The 18,544-nt window shown below is 37.4% G+C and overlaps 1 protein-coding gene across 3 annotated transcripts in view; it reads left to right on the top strand.

The window, feature by feature from the left end:
• Positions 1-18,544, top strand: part of Ano3 (anoctamin 3) — a 232,220-nt gene that overhangs the window by 128,150 nt on the left and 85,526 nt on the right. For all 3 annotated transcript variants that reach the window (XM_005364062.3, XM_005364063.3, XM_026787772.1), the window contains 4 exons: positions 4,879-5,010; positions 10,570-10,676; positions 12,712-12,767; positions 15,976-16,097. In XM_005364062.3, coding sequence (XP_005364119.1) covers positions 4,879-5,010; positions 10,570-10,676; positions 12,712-12,767; positions 15,976-16,097 — 417 coding nt within the window. The remainder of the gene's footprint in view (positions 1-4,878; positions 5,011-10,569; positions 10,677-12,711; positions 12,768-15,975; positions 16,098-18,544) is intronic.

Raw genomic sequence — 18,544 nt, 5'->3', positions numbered from 1 at the left:
CATGGTGAATGGTGGGGTCATCTCTCCTGAGTGTGGGGCTCCAGTTTTCACTTGAGAGTCAGGGCCAGTTCTCCTGTTGTCATGTCTAACAAGGGTCAAGGCCAGCTTTTCCAGGGCCAGTGAAGAGCAGGACCAGATCATGGACATCTGATTTTATTACTCATCATTCCTATGACCCCCCCTTGTGGTAACAGGGTCACACACATCAGCACAGACCCCAGCTGCAATAGGATCATGGACACAGACATCACCATTGGGAGCAGCTTGCATCTGGACAATATCCTAACTGAGTGGAAGCACAGGTTATTCAAATCAAACTTGGACTCCAACAAGGCCAACAGTTGTGGCCCCAACCCTGGAATTCTATGTAACCTTTAGTGGAACATGGGCCTTGTAGTTCAAGAGACCCCAGCTTTGGTAGGACTATGGATCCAGACATGGTGCTTGGCAGCAGACTGGGTCTGGATGTCATTGCTCCAGGTGTCAATGCAGGTGACTTGGATTTGCACAGCCCAGCAGCTGCACGGCCCCCAGACACTAACTTTGCCCCAGATCTCGGGCATCCACGTGGCCTTCAATACCAACAGGAACCTCAGACATCAACATAGACTCTGACTACAGGTTGGGTCATGAACCCAGACATGGCCTTGGTGCTGCAGCTCTGGCCCGGAGGTCACCAGAGCATCACATAGCAACACAGGCCACTCAACTCTGCATGTCCCTAGCTACAGCATGGCCCTCAGCCACCAACATTTAGGTGGCTAACCTGAGCCCAGGCACTCACACAACCCTCTGTGGCGACATGGGCCATGGACCACTTCAACATAGACCCTGGCTGCATTAGAACCACTCATCCAGATACAGGCCTTGACAGTGGCCTGGAAGACGCCATGGTGCCAAGCCAGAGCACAGGCCACTCAGATCTGTAATGCCCAGATTGAAGCATGGTCCTCAGACTCCAAAAAGACCACAGGTTGGGGCTCAGAACCCAGGCATTCATGAACTTCAACACAGACCTTGGATGCAGCAGGACCACAGATCCAGACATGGCCCTCTGCAGTAACCTGGACCTGGATGCCACCATGACCCCAGGCTGTGGTGTAGGCCACCCAGATTGACATGGCCCCAGTGGAAGCATAGCCTGTGGATAACAACATGGCATGAGGTAGCAGCCCAGACCGTGGAAATCTGCATGGCCCATGAGGAAACAAGAATCACAGACAACAACACACCTTGGCTACAGAAGGGTGACATATCCAGACTTGTCCCCTAGCCGTATTGGACAGCAATATGTGCCACTTAGGTCTGTGTGAACCCAATTGCAGCAAGACCTTTGGCACCAAAATGGTCCCAGGCTGCTTATCAGACCCCAGGTAACCACGTGGCCCTCTGTTGCAACTGGAGTTACACACGTCAACTCAGACTCTGACTACAGTGGGGCCACAGGCCCAGACATGGCCCTCTACAGCATGTCCCAACATGGGCCTGAACGACACCATGGCGCCTGATAGCACCATAGTCCCCCTAGATTAGCAGTGGCTCTATTGGCTATACTTCTCTTGGACACCTATTTAAATCGAAGAAAAGAATTTCCACTTAAGAAATGCCCAATGACAAAACCTTCATATTGATAGCTGTTTTCCTATCCATTGCAAAGGTATCAGTTGATGAAAACAAACCATTGCAACATCAGCATAGCAGTGTAACTGAGTAACACTAGAGACTAGTCAGAATAATACACAGAAAAAAAAATGAAGTGTAATATCATTTTAGGAAAGACTTGATGAATCTAACCCTTTCAAACTTTATAAATTGTAATGAGAATATTTTTTAAACATAATGTCTATTTTAAATAAAATGTTTTCTTTGGGTCCCTTTTAGCTGTTACAGAACTAATTTTTCAAGTGTCGTTTTAATAGATTTATCCTTGAATGACATTTTTGAGTCTTGCTAAAGAACAAAATTTTGAATATTAAAATCTATAAAAAGTATTTTACATAAAAATATAGCTTAGATTTGAAGTTAACTTCAATTTCAAGGGAATCATACACATTAGTATATAAATTTCTAAATGGACAAATTTTGAGACATATTTTAACAATTCTAAAATGCTATTATATCTATGATGCTCAACCTTTCAAGTAACTAAAAAATGAACACTGTACCATGTTGTTGTATGATATTTTATATTGACTATATTTTCTGTTTTAATTCTTAAAATTTGAATTTAGGTATTGGAAATATTTTTAAAATTGTCCCTCACATTTAATTTGTTGCAAACAGTTTTCTTTGTTTCTTAGTTTCATGGACTTGAGTGGTATAGGGTAGGTATCAAACAGTAAAGGCATCAAGTGAAAATAAAATTTTTCTGTGGCTTGTTTATGTTTATTTTCATATTCACTTGAGAAAAAGATTGATTATATATTTCTTTCAATTTATTTTTGGGGGAAAATGTAAATTCTATTTGTGTGAAAGGTAGGCATAAATGGTCATGTCTTACAAACTTTTAAGTACAAAATTTACAGTCAGGAAAACTCTACAAAGTATAAAATTTAAATCAAATGCACACATTTATTTTTATTAGTGCTTTTTTTTCTTGCAATAGAAAACACGTTTGTGTGTAGTTAACGAAGGCTGGAAAACATTAAGGGATAAATAATGCCCAGGCAATTATCTAGCTTCTGAAGGCCATCATATCTCTAGGCACCTTTAGAGGAAATAACTAAAGCCCTTTTGGTGCAGCAGTTTAATTTTTATTTACAAAGCACTTTTATGTTCAAATATTAAAGACATCATCAAAATAACCTGCAAGGAGAATAGAACAGAAAGTAGCCAGTGTTGCAGATGAGGGAAAATAACACACTCTTAGCAACCCTACCCACAGTCCCACCCAGAGCATTCCCAGATGGTTGACAGTTTGCATTCTAATCAGAATCTCTGAGCCCTTTGATCTATATTTTTAGTTTACACGGAATTATCTTACCCTGCCTTCAGATTTTAATAAAAGACACTGAAACTGTATTAGAGTGATCTTCATGTTTTATCAGAAAATTTAACATTTAAGATGTTCAAGATGATAGACATGTCTGGATATTGGTGTCAAGGTTGGCAGCAACATAAATAGTAACACAACATTCATTTCTCACCTTATTATCGTGACCGTTAGAGCACACCCTGCAGGTTTCTAGTGTCCATTTTGTTCTCAAGATGTCATTTCACTTAATAATGGAAAAAAAAAAAAACTAAGTGAGGCTCAAGAAATAAATTAACTAGGCTTTAGAATCTAGTTTCAAATCCAGGACTGATGATATTTCACCATCTGAGATCATTTTTCCTTCTCAGAAAATGTGTATAAAGGCCTAAGCTGATAATAGCATTTATTTTCGGTTATCAGCAGAAGATGATCTTAATGTTCTCTTATAAATTTTGATGTCCATTTATTTCCAGGTTGTTTTTATTCAGAGAGAGAGATCATAGGCCATTAGGAGCTGCAGTTCACCAACATTACCCGAATGTCCTTGGCATTACCCTTTTGGTTTGTTCTGACCCTTTGCTGGATGTAGGATAAATGGAATCACTTCCTCTCTTTAGAACTGACAACATCAGCTCAAGCATGGAACTGTTTTGTCCAGTTTCAGAAACTGGCAAATTCAGCTCTCCTCATCCATCCAATATGCTGCATTTAAAAAGACTAGAAAAGTTGATTTGTACCATAATGTCTTCTACATGTCTTTGCATGGGCCTCAGAAAAAAATCTATTAATTCAGGGGTCTTGTTTATGAAAATAAATAAAACGAACACCTCAAAACTGCTTGTTAGTTTAGATTTAAAATAAGTGTTGTAGCTCCTCAAAACCTGAATTGATCAGTATCCCATTGATGATCCTAGTTGGTAAGAAATGATCAAGATTTTTACATCCAAAGCTTTTCAACAGGATTTAATTCTTATTTAAAATTTCCCATGGTAATTTCACCATATCTTAAGACACAGTATTGGCTGCCTGCCCTTTGTTATCTTAATTTTTTTTCTAAACTTCAAGAACCTGACAAAAGCCATGTTAAGATACATTGTATTTGTGTCTGGAGATAATCTTTCCTGCAATTTTGACGTCTCTATTGCAGCAGCACACCATAATCACTGTGGAAACACTGCTCAGTATTTTTTAAATGAAAACAGCTGTTGTTATAGTAACAGAATTTAGATTTTCAGAATCAATGCTGAAGGTCAGTCTTTTGTTTTGCTTTATTTCTCATTCTTTGAAGGAAAATGATGGCCATTATTCCAAAAGGCATACATACACACTATTCATTTACATGGAAATTTTCACACTTTTTTTAAAGAACCAGGGAGCAATCTATATTTACATACTCACTCATACATACAGCTTTTAGAAAGATATTGTGCTGCCTTTTAAAATGTTCCTTCCTGTGGTCATCTTTATGCAAGGGAATTTAAGATATTTTCTGCAGAGATATTATTTCTCTGAAAAGAGTTTAAATAAATGCTGGACTAGTTTTATTATTTTCTATAAGACTTGTTTTATTATTTCTATAAGAAAACAGAAGCAGGTGTGTGTATGGTGTATGTGTGTGGATAGTGTATACGAGTGTGTGGTATAGGTGTATGTGTGTATGTGTGTGTACATGTGTGTATGCATGAGCATATAGGTGTGTATGGTGTGTTTGTGTGGTGTGTGTTTGTATGTGGTGCTTGTGTATGTATCTGTATGCATGCATGCACATGTGCGTATTATGAGAGACAGGGAGAGAGAGGGATCTGGAATATTTTTTTCTCTAATGCTTAAGAAAACTGTCACAGGAAACTATTATAGCTCTGGAATGCAACCTTATCTAGTTCTGGGATTTGACTTGGTTCCAGGGTGCAAAATTATTTCAAAAGAATCAAAAAGTGGATGTCCCAAAACCCAATGGTTCTTGACAAGTCAGCATTTCCAGAGTTGGAGGAGTCGGACTGCTACACTGGCCCTTTCAGCAGAGCCCGGATTCACCAGTGAGTGCTCCTCTCTTTCCTGTTATGTCCTGGCCCTGTACTTCCCATTACCTCGAGCTTGTTTATTGAAGAAAAATAACTGACGACATTCCCACTGGTCACCAACTGGGTCGAGAATGTATCATTGTATTAGAGTTTATATTTAACTTAGGAACAGCACTACATGAACATTTGATTCTATATTAATTTCATGATTCAGAGATAGTCAAGTAATAATTAAATATCATTCTATAGACTGGTAACCTAGACATTCTTTTGAAGTAATAACTCTGTGGGTGGCAGAGATGGCTTACCCATTCAAATCACATGATATTCTTACGGGGGAGTTTCCAGCACAAATGTAGAGGCACACAACTGTAACTCCAGTTACAGAGGATCCACAGCACACACGTGGGGGCTTACAACTGTCTGCAGCCCCAGCTACACGGATCCACAACATGTACATGGGGGCTCAGGATTTCCTGTAGCTCCAGTTACAAAGGATACAACGACATCTCTGACTCTTTCAGGCATCAGGCACATGTGTGGTATCGATAAATACATGCAAAAAAAGCACACATGCATATTCAATAAATCTTTTAAAAGTTATTATTAGAGAAAATAATTCATCTAAAATAATTATGGCAACAATAATAGGACTACTGCTACCACTAACACTAATTAATGAATTATTGAAATTGTAATTTTACTTAAATATGCTTTTAGTATTTAAGTGGTTTTATTTAATCTGATTAAAATACGGTAATTTATTTAGAGAAGGCTACAGGTCTCTTTCTTTTCATTCTCTCTCACTCTCTGCCAAGCCTTTTTCCTCCCCCTTGCCTTCCTACATATCTGTTTATTTGTCTATGCTTTTATCTACTATGACTTATTAAGTTTTTACAGGCGCTATTTTGGATGTCTGGATAAACCTTTTCCTGGGATGTGGTAGTTGATAAAATTCTAGATCAGTCTATACCATAGCCAAAAATCAGTTAGAGTTTCTTCTCCTCAGAATATTCTACTCACTTTATGATTTAATCCTGGAGGTCCATATAAAGCAATCCTTTATTAATCCAGGTCTGGATAAAGGAAGGCAAGACAGAGCATGAACTCCCTGTCTAGAAAACTCAAAATCCCAGGACCTTCATCAGCTTTTTATTGTACTATCACAGGATCTTACAGATCTGTGGTTGCACCAAACAAGATGAAACAAAATGTACTTGATGTACTTTGAAAACTCAAGGAACCAGCTGTCTTTAAAGAACACTAATTAAAAACATCTGTCATATACCTCCCTAATAGTATCCCATTGATACTCTGTACAGTTCAGTTTGTGATTGTTTTCAGTGTAGGCCACCCTGCTTTCATCCCAGTGTACCAGGCTCCCACTCCTTCAGGCATCCAGCCATTACACAGTGCAGCTACACAGGCCATGGGTCCATGACTCAGCTGCTCTATTAAAGCTCCAGCTGGATCTTTACCACTTTTCTCTTCTGCTGACCTACCCTGCCCCTGCGTTTTGCAGGGTGTTTTTCTTCCCACCTGTGTGCCTACATTAAGTATCATTATCTAAGGAAAATCATATCAGAAAATTCTTGCTGCTGTCTCTTCCCCCGGTCACTCACTACATCATTATACTATTATATTTTTCCCAGAAACCAGCTGGAATTTATTTATTAACTTGATTATACCACCTGCTTCATTTGTCCATAATACAATCTCTTCCAAAACTGAACTTATCTCCCTGAGAATCACTTTCTCTGGTAGGCTTAAGTCTTGTGATGAAAAGAGATTGGTGGTTATTCTTTCTGCCTCCGATAGTAACCAAGACTCTGAATTTAATGTATCTGGATACACATAATATTTAATACTGAGGAACTCAGCATGTAATAATATGGTCAGCTGGGCAGACTGAAGTACACAAGGCTGGGTAAAACCTGCCAAGAAGGCAAACTAGGCTAGGAGCACTGACACACATGAACAGGGTTGCAGCAACATGGAGACAATGGTTCAACAGAAAAGTTACTTAGCTTGGTAACTCCTTGAATATGGAGGGTGAGGAGGATGCAACAGATAGAATAACCAATACCACAGATGAAATTTCCGGCAAAAAAAAGGTTCATTATTCACAGAGATAAAGTGTGTAGAAGAAGAGAGTGTCACCAATCCAGTAAGATCCAGTTCATTCCACTACTTGGAAACTTTCAGTTCATTCTAAATTAAACATTTATACAAATCCATTCTCTCATTGTGAAATCCCCCTTTGCTTCCCATAACATCCACACTCACAAGGCCCCTTGCTACTGTTTCCACAGAAGGACATTATAGGGTATCAAGGGAACAGAAAAAAAGAATTAGGGGATATCACTAAACTCCGAAAACTGATTAAGATAGAATGGCAAGTATGGCATGGGAAATAATCTCAATTTTTAATTAAATCTATTTGGATAAACATTGTTTGAGTTGATACAAACCCCACCCAGCAAATGGTGAATTTCTTTTTACTCTATGATAAACAAGACATTTGAGAATACCAAGACCTCTTTACAAACTGAAAATGCTAAAATGAATTTTTGATCATTCTCTGCATTCCGTTTAAGTATTTCTTTTTATCTGTCAGTCTATTTTTGTCAAAGAGGAGGACTTCTTTCTTTCTTTCTTTCTTTCTTTCTTTCTTTCTTTCTTTATTTATTTATTTATTTTAATTCAGAAAAAAAAATTTCCGCCTCCTCCCAGCCTCCCACTCCTCCTGCCCTCCCCCCACTCCTCTCCCCCTCCCTGTCAAGTCTGAAGAGCAGTCAGGGTTCCCTGCCCTGTGGAAAGTCCAAAGTCCTCCCCCCTCATTCCTGGTCTAGGAAGGTGAACATCCAAACTGGCTAGGCCCCCACAAAGCCAGAACAAGAAGTAGGATCAAAACCCAGTGCCATTGTCCTTGGCTTCTGAGCAGCCCTCATTGTCCGCCATATTCAGAGAGTCCAGTTTTATCCCCTGCTTTTTCAGTCACAATCCAGCTGGCCTTGGTGAGCTCCCAATAGATCAGCCCCACTGTCTCCGTGGGTGGGTGCACCCCTCTTGGTCCTGACTTCCTTGCTCATCTTCTCCCTCCTTCTGTTCCTCATTGGGACTTTGGGAGCTCAGTCCACTGTTCCAGTGTGGGGCTCTGTCTCTATCTCCATCCATCGCCAGATGAAGGTTCTATGGTGATATGCAAAATATTCATCAGTATGGCTATAGGATAGGATCATTTCAGGTTCCCTATCCTCAGCTGCCCCAGGAACTAACTGGGGACCTCGCCTTGGGCACCTGGAAGCCCCTCTAGGTCCAAGTCTCTTCCCAACCCTAAGATGGCTCCCTTAATTAAGATATGTGCTTCCCTGCTCCCCTATCCAACCTTCCTGTATCCCAATCATCCCGTTGCCCCAAGTTCTCCCCATCCTATCCTTCTCACTTTTTTCTCCCCATCTCCCCTTACCCCCCTCCCACCCCATCCTTAAGATCCCTATTTTTTGCCTCGCAATCTTGTCTACTTCCCCTACCCAGGAGGATAGCTATATGTTTTTCTTTGGGTTCACCTTCTTATTTAGCTTCTTTAGGATATCAAAATATAGACTCACTGACCTTTATTTGTAGCTAGAAACCAATTATGAGTGAGTACATCCCATGTTCATCTTTTTGGGTCTGGGTTACTTCTTTCTTATCCTAGAATATTTTCTACTCATTGTCTTTAATTATAGAGACAGATGGTTGGTAACCCAGTGTTGTATGAGGACACTTGTTTGTTCCCACCTGCTCAGCCCCGAAATAACCACACAGAAACTGTATTAATTAAACCACCGTTTGGTCCATTTGCTCTAGTTTCTTATTGGCTAACCTTTATGTCTTAATTTAACTCATTTCTGTTAATCTATGCATCACCACATGGATGTGGTTTGCCAGTAAGGTTCCGAAATACCTGTTGCCAGTGGCAACCACATGGCTTCTCCTGACTCTGCCTTTTTTCTCCCAGCATTCAATTTAGTTTTCCCTTGATGGAGGAAGGTCATTGGTTAAAAAATAAAGAAACTGCCTTGGCCCATTTTATAGGTTAGAACATAAGTGGGTGGAGTAAACAATACAGAATGCTGGAAGGAAGAGGAAGTGAGCTCAGAGACGCCATGCTCCCCTCTCCCAGGACGATGCGATAGCTCTGCTCTCTGAGGCAGATGCGATCAAGCTCCGGCCCAGGATGGAAGTAGGCAAGAATCTTCCCAGTAAGTGCACCTCGGTGCTACACACTTTATTAGAAATGGGCAAGTCCAGGTGCGAGAGTTAGCTGAGAAGAGGCTAGATACAATGGGCCAAGCAGTGTTTAAAAGTTTGTGTGTTGTTATTTCGGGTAATGCTAGCCAGTGGCGGGAGCTGGGTGGCAGAATGCAGCCCCGCAGCTCCCTCTACATTCCCTTTTTACCTCTATTCTGCCTGTGCAGGCCTAAGACAGTTTCTTTATTAACCAATGGTATTTACAATACACAGAGGGGAATCCCACATCACCTCCTTTTAACATAGAAAATTACATATAACAAAACAGTTATCAAGCAAAAATTATGGTTATAATATTGATATCTACTTTATCTTTCACCGTAACAAAGGAAAACTATAACTACATATTCTTCAACTCCATCAAAAACTCCAGAAGGATATAATATTACCTAAGTAAACAGGATGTACATTGTAAGCAACTTCTAAAACTCTAGCATTGATAGAAACATCTTGCTGCCTAGACAGTCACCTTAAGTTCTTCTGTACCATTGGAACTTTGTTTCTAGCTTTCTCAGACCCTATGTGGATTTATACCCCACTGCTGCCACCAAGAAACTGACAGTACACTGCCCACAAACCCCATTCAAGTGCTCAGCCTCCTAAAACAGCTGGACTTTGTGCTGCCAGAACAGCCCAGGAAACCGCCATTTGGAAACCACACAGGTTTTTTTCTTTGCTACTGATGAATCAGAAAAGCCTCTCTTAAAAGAGCTGCACCATACCACGAGCAAGCAGAGGATATTGGGGAAAAAATTGCTGCCAAACTTTGTTTTTTAGTGTCTAGAATTCTTTTCCAAGCCCTCTTATGTTTTAAGTGGATTTAGTTGCTCCACATTGGGTGCCAATTTCTTATCTGAGGCTGCTTGCTTATTCCTACCTGTTCAGCTGCCAAAATAACCACACAGAAACTGTATTAATTAAATCACTGGTCCATTTGTTCTAGCTTCTTATTGACTAACTCTTACATCTTAATTTACCCATTTCTATTACTCGGTGTATTCCCACGTGACTGTGGCTTACTGGCAAGGTTCTGGCATGTCTGTTTCCAAAAGCATCTACATGGCTTCTACTGACTCCACCTTCTTTTCTCCTAACATTCAGTTTAGTTTTTCCTGCCTATCTCTATTCTGCCCTGAGCAGACCTAAGAAAGTTTCTTTATTAACCAGTGGTATTTAGAACATACAGAGGGGAATCCCACAACAACACAGGAGCTTACAATTGTGACTAGATTTTGTGATCAGTTCTGAATATTAAAACCAATCCCTTCATCTCAACAGCTTTATAATAAACAATAAGGACACCTTCTTCAGCAATGCTACCCGAAGCAGGATAGTTTACCACATGCTGGAGCGCACCAAATATGAAAATGGGATATCAAAAGTGGGTAAGAATATCATTTTATAGACACAGATTAAAATATAAAATGTTATATACAAATGTAGATTTCCATAACAAATGAAATATTTTACCTAAACTCACTAATTGTGAATTGCTTAACACAGTAGACACAACTTTTGTGGATACTTTGAGTTGTTTTTAAAAAAAATATTTATTTTGAGGGCATTTGGCAGATGTATCAAAATGTGAACTATACAAATACATAAGAACAAAATTTATCCTAAACTAATAGATTTTTAATGAAAATTTGGTAGAAATGGTTCAACACAGCATTATAATAAAAAATTAGAAGTACCAAATATGCTATGTCCACAATTTTAGGTATTTGTGCCTACTAAAAATTATCTATTTTCTCTTCATCAATTTAATTATTAGAGCTTCTATGTGTAAGTATATAAGCATATAATTTTATTTCTTATGTGTTATATGTTGAACAGTTTATGACGTAGATTTTATTCTAAGAGATTAATATTGGTTACTAGATCAAATTGACAGTGAAATTTCTTTATGATTCTGTAAATAAAAAAGAGAAGATTACAAAACTATTAGTCTAGTGTGATTCTAATTTGTTAGTACATAGAGGTAAAAAAAAATGAAAGTCTAGAAGAATATGTTAATAACCTAATTAAAATATTTCTGGAATGACCACTTTAGTTTGGTTAAATTTTGAAATTTTGTGTCATTTGATGGGGTTGACAGTTTAGTACATATATAATACAAAAGAAAATTGAGAGGTTTGCAAGTAGAACAAAATAAATTGCGAGTCTTACACAGAATTGAAAACAAAACAAAGCTAACATAGAATTGGACCTTTTAATGGTGAGACTTAATTGCAGCAGTGAAGAAACCAATGTTAGCCAAATATTCTAAATTCTTTGAAATTACAAATTGAAAACCCATGTAATCTATCACCATTCTTTCCTGATTATGCTAGAATGGAGAACAACACTAGTTAAAAAAAATAACCTTTCAAGCTTTTTTCTAACAATTTAATTCATTCATGACTGAGCAACTAAAACAGTTACCTTAGACACTAAAACATCACCTAAAACAATAAGAATATTTCTAAAGAAAGGAAAATTAAAATACCCCGAATATGAGCTGAAAACTTTCCTGTGTGATGTGAAATTGTAGTTACAGGTTTAAATGTTATTTTAAATGAGTATAAAGGTATATATTTTGTGGAAAATATGCTAAACATAGAAGATATAAAATAAAATGACTCCTAGCCACAGTGATACATTTATATAAAAATGTTAAAACACATTGCATCAATATATAAATGACACGTATTTTGTGCTTTTAAAACAACTATTTTCTCAAGTCATTATGCATCACATAAAAATGATGCCGTAAATTCCTGTGCAACAGTCTAAGATGTATACTCATTAAATTACAATTTCTTACTGAGCACCTTATGTAATCGTATTTACACCATGAAAGAGGGTTCCATATTTCAGGTATACAAATTTTTTTCTTCATGCATGTTAATAAGTAACACTGTAACTAAAATTCCCTTTCAGAAAGTTTTTCTCACTGCTCATTCTCAAAAGGAAGTCTTACAATACATTTACTGAGATAACAAATCTGAGGGTGGCATTTTATGTCCTTTTGATTTAGCATAAACTAACGTTTTTCCATGCAAAAACCTTTATTGCTAAATGTCGGGAATAGAAAATTCTTCTTTGACTAGACTTTGTTGTATTCAGAAAGGGGTAAAAAAAAAAAAGAATGATTTTCTTGGTTCATGTGATCTCAAGAAGTGGGAATAGCAATGCACCTCATATCATGTTGAGATGGCAAAATGAAACCTTGTGCTAGTGTCTTGAAAATAATGTGACAAAGACACTCCTAGGCTCATTACCAATCTCTCCTAAGACTGCTGTCCCTAGAGTTGACCTGGATATGAAAGTGATTTGAATTACTGTGTCTTAAAATAATTCTTTGTTCCATGTGTGTTTATATATGCTTTAAGAGAAAGCCATCATTGAAATTAACTAAGAACTTCATTTTCTTTCTAGGTATCCGTAAGCTTATAAATAATGGCTCATACATAGCAGCATTTCCCCCACATGAGGTATTTATGAAAGATATTTTCCATTAAATAAAATAAAGTATTTTTATTCTCTGTGACAGTATTAGTTACTTTTCATTGCTCTGAAAACACCACGACAAGTAACTTATGAAAGAAAAAGTTTACTTGGGCTTTGATTTCTAGAGTGTTAGAGTCTGGCAGCAAGCAGCAGGAATGGTGGCTGGAGCAGCATGTTGAGAGCTCACTTCTTGAACAATAAGAACCAAGCAAAAATATATAGCTCAATAAAAACATACAAGCAAAAGAAAAGAACCAAGCAGAGATAGGAACTAGGATGAGATCATAACCTCCCAAACCCCAACCACAGTGCTTACTTCATCTCCTGGCAACACCTTCTAAACCTCCCCAAACAGTTCCACCATCTGAGTGCCAGGTTTCCACATGCCTGAGACCAATAGAGACATTCCTCATTGAAACCATCACAGTGCCTGAGCAATTTTATTCTTTTAGATATAGGTACCCACACCTAAAAGAGTCCACTGAGACTCTTATCAACTCTTAGCACCAGTGTCCCATCAACTCCAAACATGTCTATAATTTGTTCTTTGGGAGGAACCCCAGTCTCCACTAGAGCAGTACAGCATTCTAGCTACCATTTCAACCAACACAATACACTATGCTTCATCCTGTTTGAAATGCATGCTCTTTCCAAATAAGGCAGGTTTCTGCCCTGTATTTACTATTTTAGAGTACCTGGAAGTCAAAAATAAGAACACAATCAAAGCCTCCATGTAATGCCTACCTCACTTCCAGCCAGATTATTACTTTGCTTCAAATTTTAACTATAAAGCTGTAGATGGCCCTTAACAACTAAAATGGAATCTGTTGAACTCCTCCTTGGTCACTGTTATACACACTCTTGATTTAAAAAAAATGTGTCACATCTTAAAGTATATTAGAAGTTTTACTTCTGTACTTTCAAAAACCATCCTTCCTTGATTTACAAAGTTAATAAAATGAGCTCAAAAGTTAATGCATATGAGGAATTTGCAACACTATATAACTACTAGTAGATAAAAAGAATTGGAAATGTTGTATTTGTCAATGAGTCAAAAGTATAATGTGGAATATCTATCTCTTGAAGGAACCCTATGTTACTGACAGTAACATCAATTCCATTATAATCATAGATAACTCAGATACACAAAGGTAAAATGTCAAAGGCAATTATAAGTATAGGAACCCAAAAGTTAACGATCTTCATGTAATGCCCATTTAATAAAATTGGGGTAAATAACCATGAGCAGATTTTTTAATATATTTCATGTTCTGAGACAGTACTTGTTTTTACCATGATTGTGACTGCACAGATGGAAGTAAACATTATTATCTCTTTAGACATAAAGGAACATAGGTAAGAAAACTTAAGCACTATTTCAAATACCTCATAGAAAGTGGTAAACAAAAGTGAACAGAGAAGCACAGCTAAGGAAGTCATGTAATAAAAAGGTTTGGTTTATTCTCTTGGGCATGGTAATTTTCTCTGCATAATTAGCTCATGTATTGACAGCTCACTTGAGTTTCTCATGGGAAATTTGGCAGCTGTCATAGCTGGGCTTTTGATGACAGTATTTTTAATGTCTTTATATAAATTATTTGAAATATAAATATATGCACAAATATGTAAAAGGAATAGAAAGTACCACTGTCAAACTGTAAATATGCAAAAGATAATTGAGACACAATGAAATGGAATCAGCAATTGTCTATTGATTTGAATTACTATTTACTCATGAGAGAACAACAAAATTTACAAAGAAGATAAAGTTAATAGTATTAATTCATAGACTGAGAAGGACATTCTAAAATGTATGTCTTTTTTAATTAATGATGGATATTATGTTCAATCATATATTTTCTATTCCTTGTTAAGAGGTTTTTTTTTCTTATAAATTGACAATAGTTAGAGGAGTATGACAAACCCTTTCAGTGAGAATGGGCAGGAAAGATAAAAATCAATAGCCCAGAGGTGCACAAGGATGAGAAAATTTTGTCTAAAACATGAGTCAAATATAGAATTCTTTCAAGGATGAATCATGAAGGAGGGTCAATCAAAGGTGTGGATAGGGACAACTGGCAGTGTTCGAGCCTTCAGAGAGGCTCACACATGCATGAGTAGGCTAGAGTCATCTCCTCACCCAGGTCTCCCTTGCAGCCCACAGCTTGTCACTGTCGAAATAGAGCAATGTTGGTGTTAAGTGTAGGTTGCACAGAAGTATACTAGGTACCCTGAATTTTAGCATCTAGAAATGTATGTGGTCTGACCACTAAAACTGGATAAATGCTGTGAATTAGGATTATTAGCAATGACTGCAAAAGAGTGGCAGTTTTGTTATTCACCCTTTAAGTATCAGAAAGGCAACAATCTCATTAATTTGAAGAGCAAACACTATTCCAAATGGATGTCCTGCACTTGAAATCAAGATTGATTTCATTTTTCTCTTTAGCTTCCAATGATTAGGATTTAAATGCTTGGGCTAGGTTAGGGAGGACACCTAAACTAGCTTGCACTTTGAATGTATATAATCCTTTTCCCTAACTATTTTTTCTATTTTATTAAAGAATCAGAGATGGCATAACATATGTTATCTCTTTGTAGCTGCAAGACACTGGCAAACACGAGCTCAAGGTGTCAAGAAAGCTTCTTAAAGAATCTCATCCCTCAACCATTTGAAGCCCATTTGAAAGAAAATGCCATTTTAAATACTTACATTTGAAATATCAAAAGTCAATTTTCAGGATCCTAGGATCTAAACATATAGGTGACTCTAAAGGTCTAATGCTGTTTAAGCAAATATTTATCTCTTAGCAACTATAAATAAAAAGAACTTTTCTGTATCTAGCTCACCTTTTTAAGTAGAGCAGTATTCAATTTCTCAACTAAAAATTGCAATAATTTTGACATGTTTAACTATAAGATCCTGAGCTCCAAACAGTGATATATAAAGTCTCGTTTACATAAGTAAAATGGGCCCAAATTATTAGAAAAAATATTTAATACATTATTTTCATAAAACAATCATATTTCCAATGATAATGGTATTTACCATTCCAGTGGTGGGCATGAGTATATAATTTCTAATTATTTTACACATTGATGAATTACCTTGTTATGGATACACTAGTTCTTATTCAGTTAAAACTTCAGTAAGATAATGGACTCCAATTTATGTTATTGTATCTGTCTCAGGGAGCCTATAAGAGCAACCTGCCCATCAAAACCCATGGACCTCAGAACAACAGGCATCTGTTGTATGAGCGCTGGGCACGCTGGGGAATGTGGTACAAGCATCAACCTCTGGACTTAATCAGGTACTATAGACTGACTGCTTTATAATAATAGCAAACTGTTCTTTCGCCATATTCCTAGCCTTGATTACTTATTAAAGCTATTTCAGTTCAGGAACTCTCTGCTGAAAGGAAACCACTACATGAGTTTTCAATGAAAGAAACTTAATGCAGAAAATTGGCTATAGAGTGGATATGAAAGCTAATAAAAGAGTCTTTAAGTCATATGCGTCTTATGTATTACACACCCAAATTTCCAGGTACTGGTGAATACCAGGGGAAGGAAAATGATCTTGGGTTGTTTGTTTTTTCTTCGTGCCTCCAAGTCTTCCAGTATCTCCTTGCCCAACTTCATGACAAGCATTTTACAATGCAGCCAGAACAATCAACTATATATTAAAAAAATCAAAACAAAGAAGCACTCAACAAATATGAGGGCAGATAAGAAAATAACCAACAAATCAACTATGTGTATGTCGTAGTTTATCAGTATTCACAAGGGATTAGTTCCAGAAACTCCTCTCAAGTGGCACACTCCACATTATTTTGATCTACAGATAGTTGAATTTGTAGATGTAAAACGTGCTAATATGCAGGGTTGGCTACAGTTTTCCTCCAAAAAAATTCTCTCTTTCTTCTAGTGAGTACCTTCTAGTGATTAGTTGATCTTAACTCTATCTATCATCTATCTATCTATCTATCTATCTATCTATCTATCTATCTATCTCACACACACACAGACACACACACACACACACAGACACACACAGACACACACACACACACACACACACACACACACACACACACACACATATATATATATGGCCAGGGTCTTACTATGCATGCCTTTCTGTCCTGAAACTTACTGTATATGCAAGGTTAGCTTGGAACTGACAGAGATTTTCTTGTTTATGCTGAGATAAAAGGTATTCATTACTATGGCAGGATTTAGTTTTATTTTTGGAATATTTTTTACCTTTTTTTCTGCCAGAATAAGGCACTAGATCTCATTATAGATGGTTGTTAGCCACCATTTGGTTGCTGGGAATTGAACTCAGGACCTCTGGAAGGGCAGCCAATGCTCTTAACCATTAAGCCATCTCTCTAGCCCCTATTTTTTTGATTGTTTAGTTGGTTAGTTTTTCAAGACAATTTTTTTTTTTTGTGTAACAGCCCTAGCTGTCCTGAAGCTAGCTCTGTAGACCAGGCTGGCCTCGAATTCACAGAGATTCACCTCCTTCTGCCTCCCAAGTGCAGGAATTAGCATGCACCAAGGCAGCCCAGCCTTTGACATATTTATATTTGTGTTTTACATAATTTATTTTAGTGCAGAAAACATTGATCATATAAAAAATATTAAATATGTTAATACTATCTTAATTCTCTAGCTAAAGATGAATATCTATAGGATAAAAGAAAAAGCACATTTATACTATTAGGCTATATATGTTGATATTTTTATCTATTTTTAGAATATGAAGAATAGCTCACAACTGCATCAGTCAGTGTATCAGTAGGAAGCAGACCACCTAAGGCGTGCTTGATGGGAAATCAATAAAAAAGTATATACAGATAAGTGGGAAATGTGATGATGAAAGCCAACACATAATGACATGCCCAGGGACTAGTAATACCTAGAAGCAATTATTAAACCTTAGCTTTAAGACGCAAGAAAAGGAAGGACTCGTGAGAACCACCTGATCACTAATCATGAAAGGAGGTACCAGATACAAGCTGTGGCCCGAGGAAGAAAGCAGTTGGAGACAAACCATGATCTAAGAGAAAGAAAGTCATCTACCAGATGTATCTTGTAACCAACAAGCTTGTCTGGAAGCCAGAAGTTTTAACAAAGAGAGTGGATAAGGGTCCATAGAGGCGAACTTTATGAGTCTCATGCTAGTAAGAGGTGCAAGCACTTGGAGATACACAGGATGAGTACTCCGAAAATGTTCATAGTTGGGTATCATCATGATACTTTGATTCTCATCCTATCAACCATGACAAATTCCATTATTCTAATTCATGATTATAATTTACATTCCAATTTATATGTAAAAGGGTTATTTTTTCGGGGATTTATGAATACAATATAGTGACATGTGATGGCTCACAAAAAATATTTATTAGGAGCTAAGATGATACTTTTTTGTGGAGCATTTCAGTGTGAGTTACTATTCCTATCTATAGGCAGCATTGCTATTACTGCTTCAAGGAAATTAAGCAAGCATCCTAAGGCATAAATGGGATCTCTTACAAACATCCAGGGTATCCAGCTACTATTGTTTGATTATTCACAGAGATGGGTGATTTTCCTGTAAAAGCATATGTTAGTTAGAGTGACTAAGCAATAATGTGTCATGACAGAACCTCCAGAAAAAAATATATAATAAAGGATTCCAGGTGATATTTCGATAGAGAGCACATCCTGGGAACTTAGCTGTGACTAAAACTGAAGCAGAGATGTGGAG

The sequence above is a fragment of the Microtus ochrogaster genome (genome assembly GCF_000317375.1).
Source record: "Microtus ochrogaster isolate Prairie Vole_2 chromosome 14 unlocalized genomic scaffold, MicOch1.0 chr14_random_1, whole genome shotgun sequence".
NCBI classification, from domain to species: Eukaryota; Metazoa; Chordata; class Mammalia; order Rodentia; family Cricetidae; genus Microtus; species Microtus ochrogaster.
Note: the sequence above shows the minus strand (reverse complement) of the source record. Positions and strands in the feature narration are given on the sequence as shown.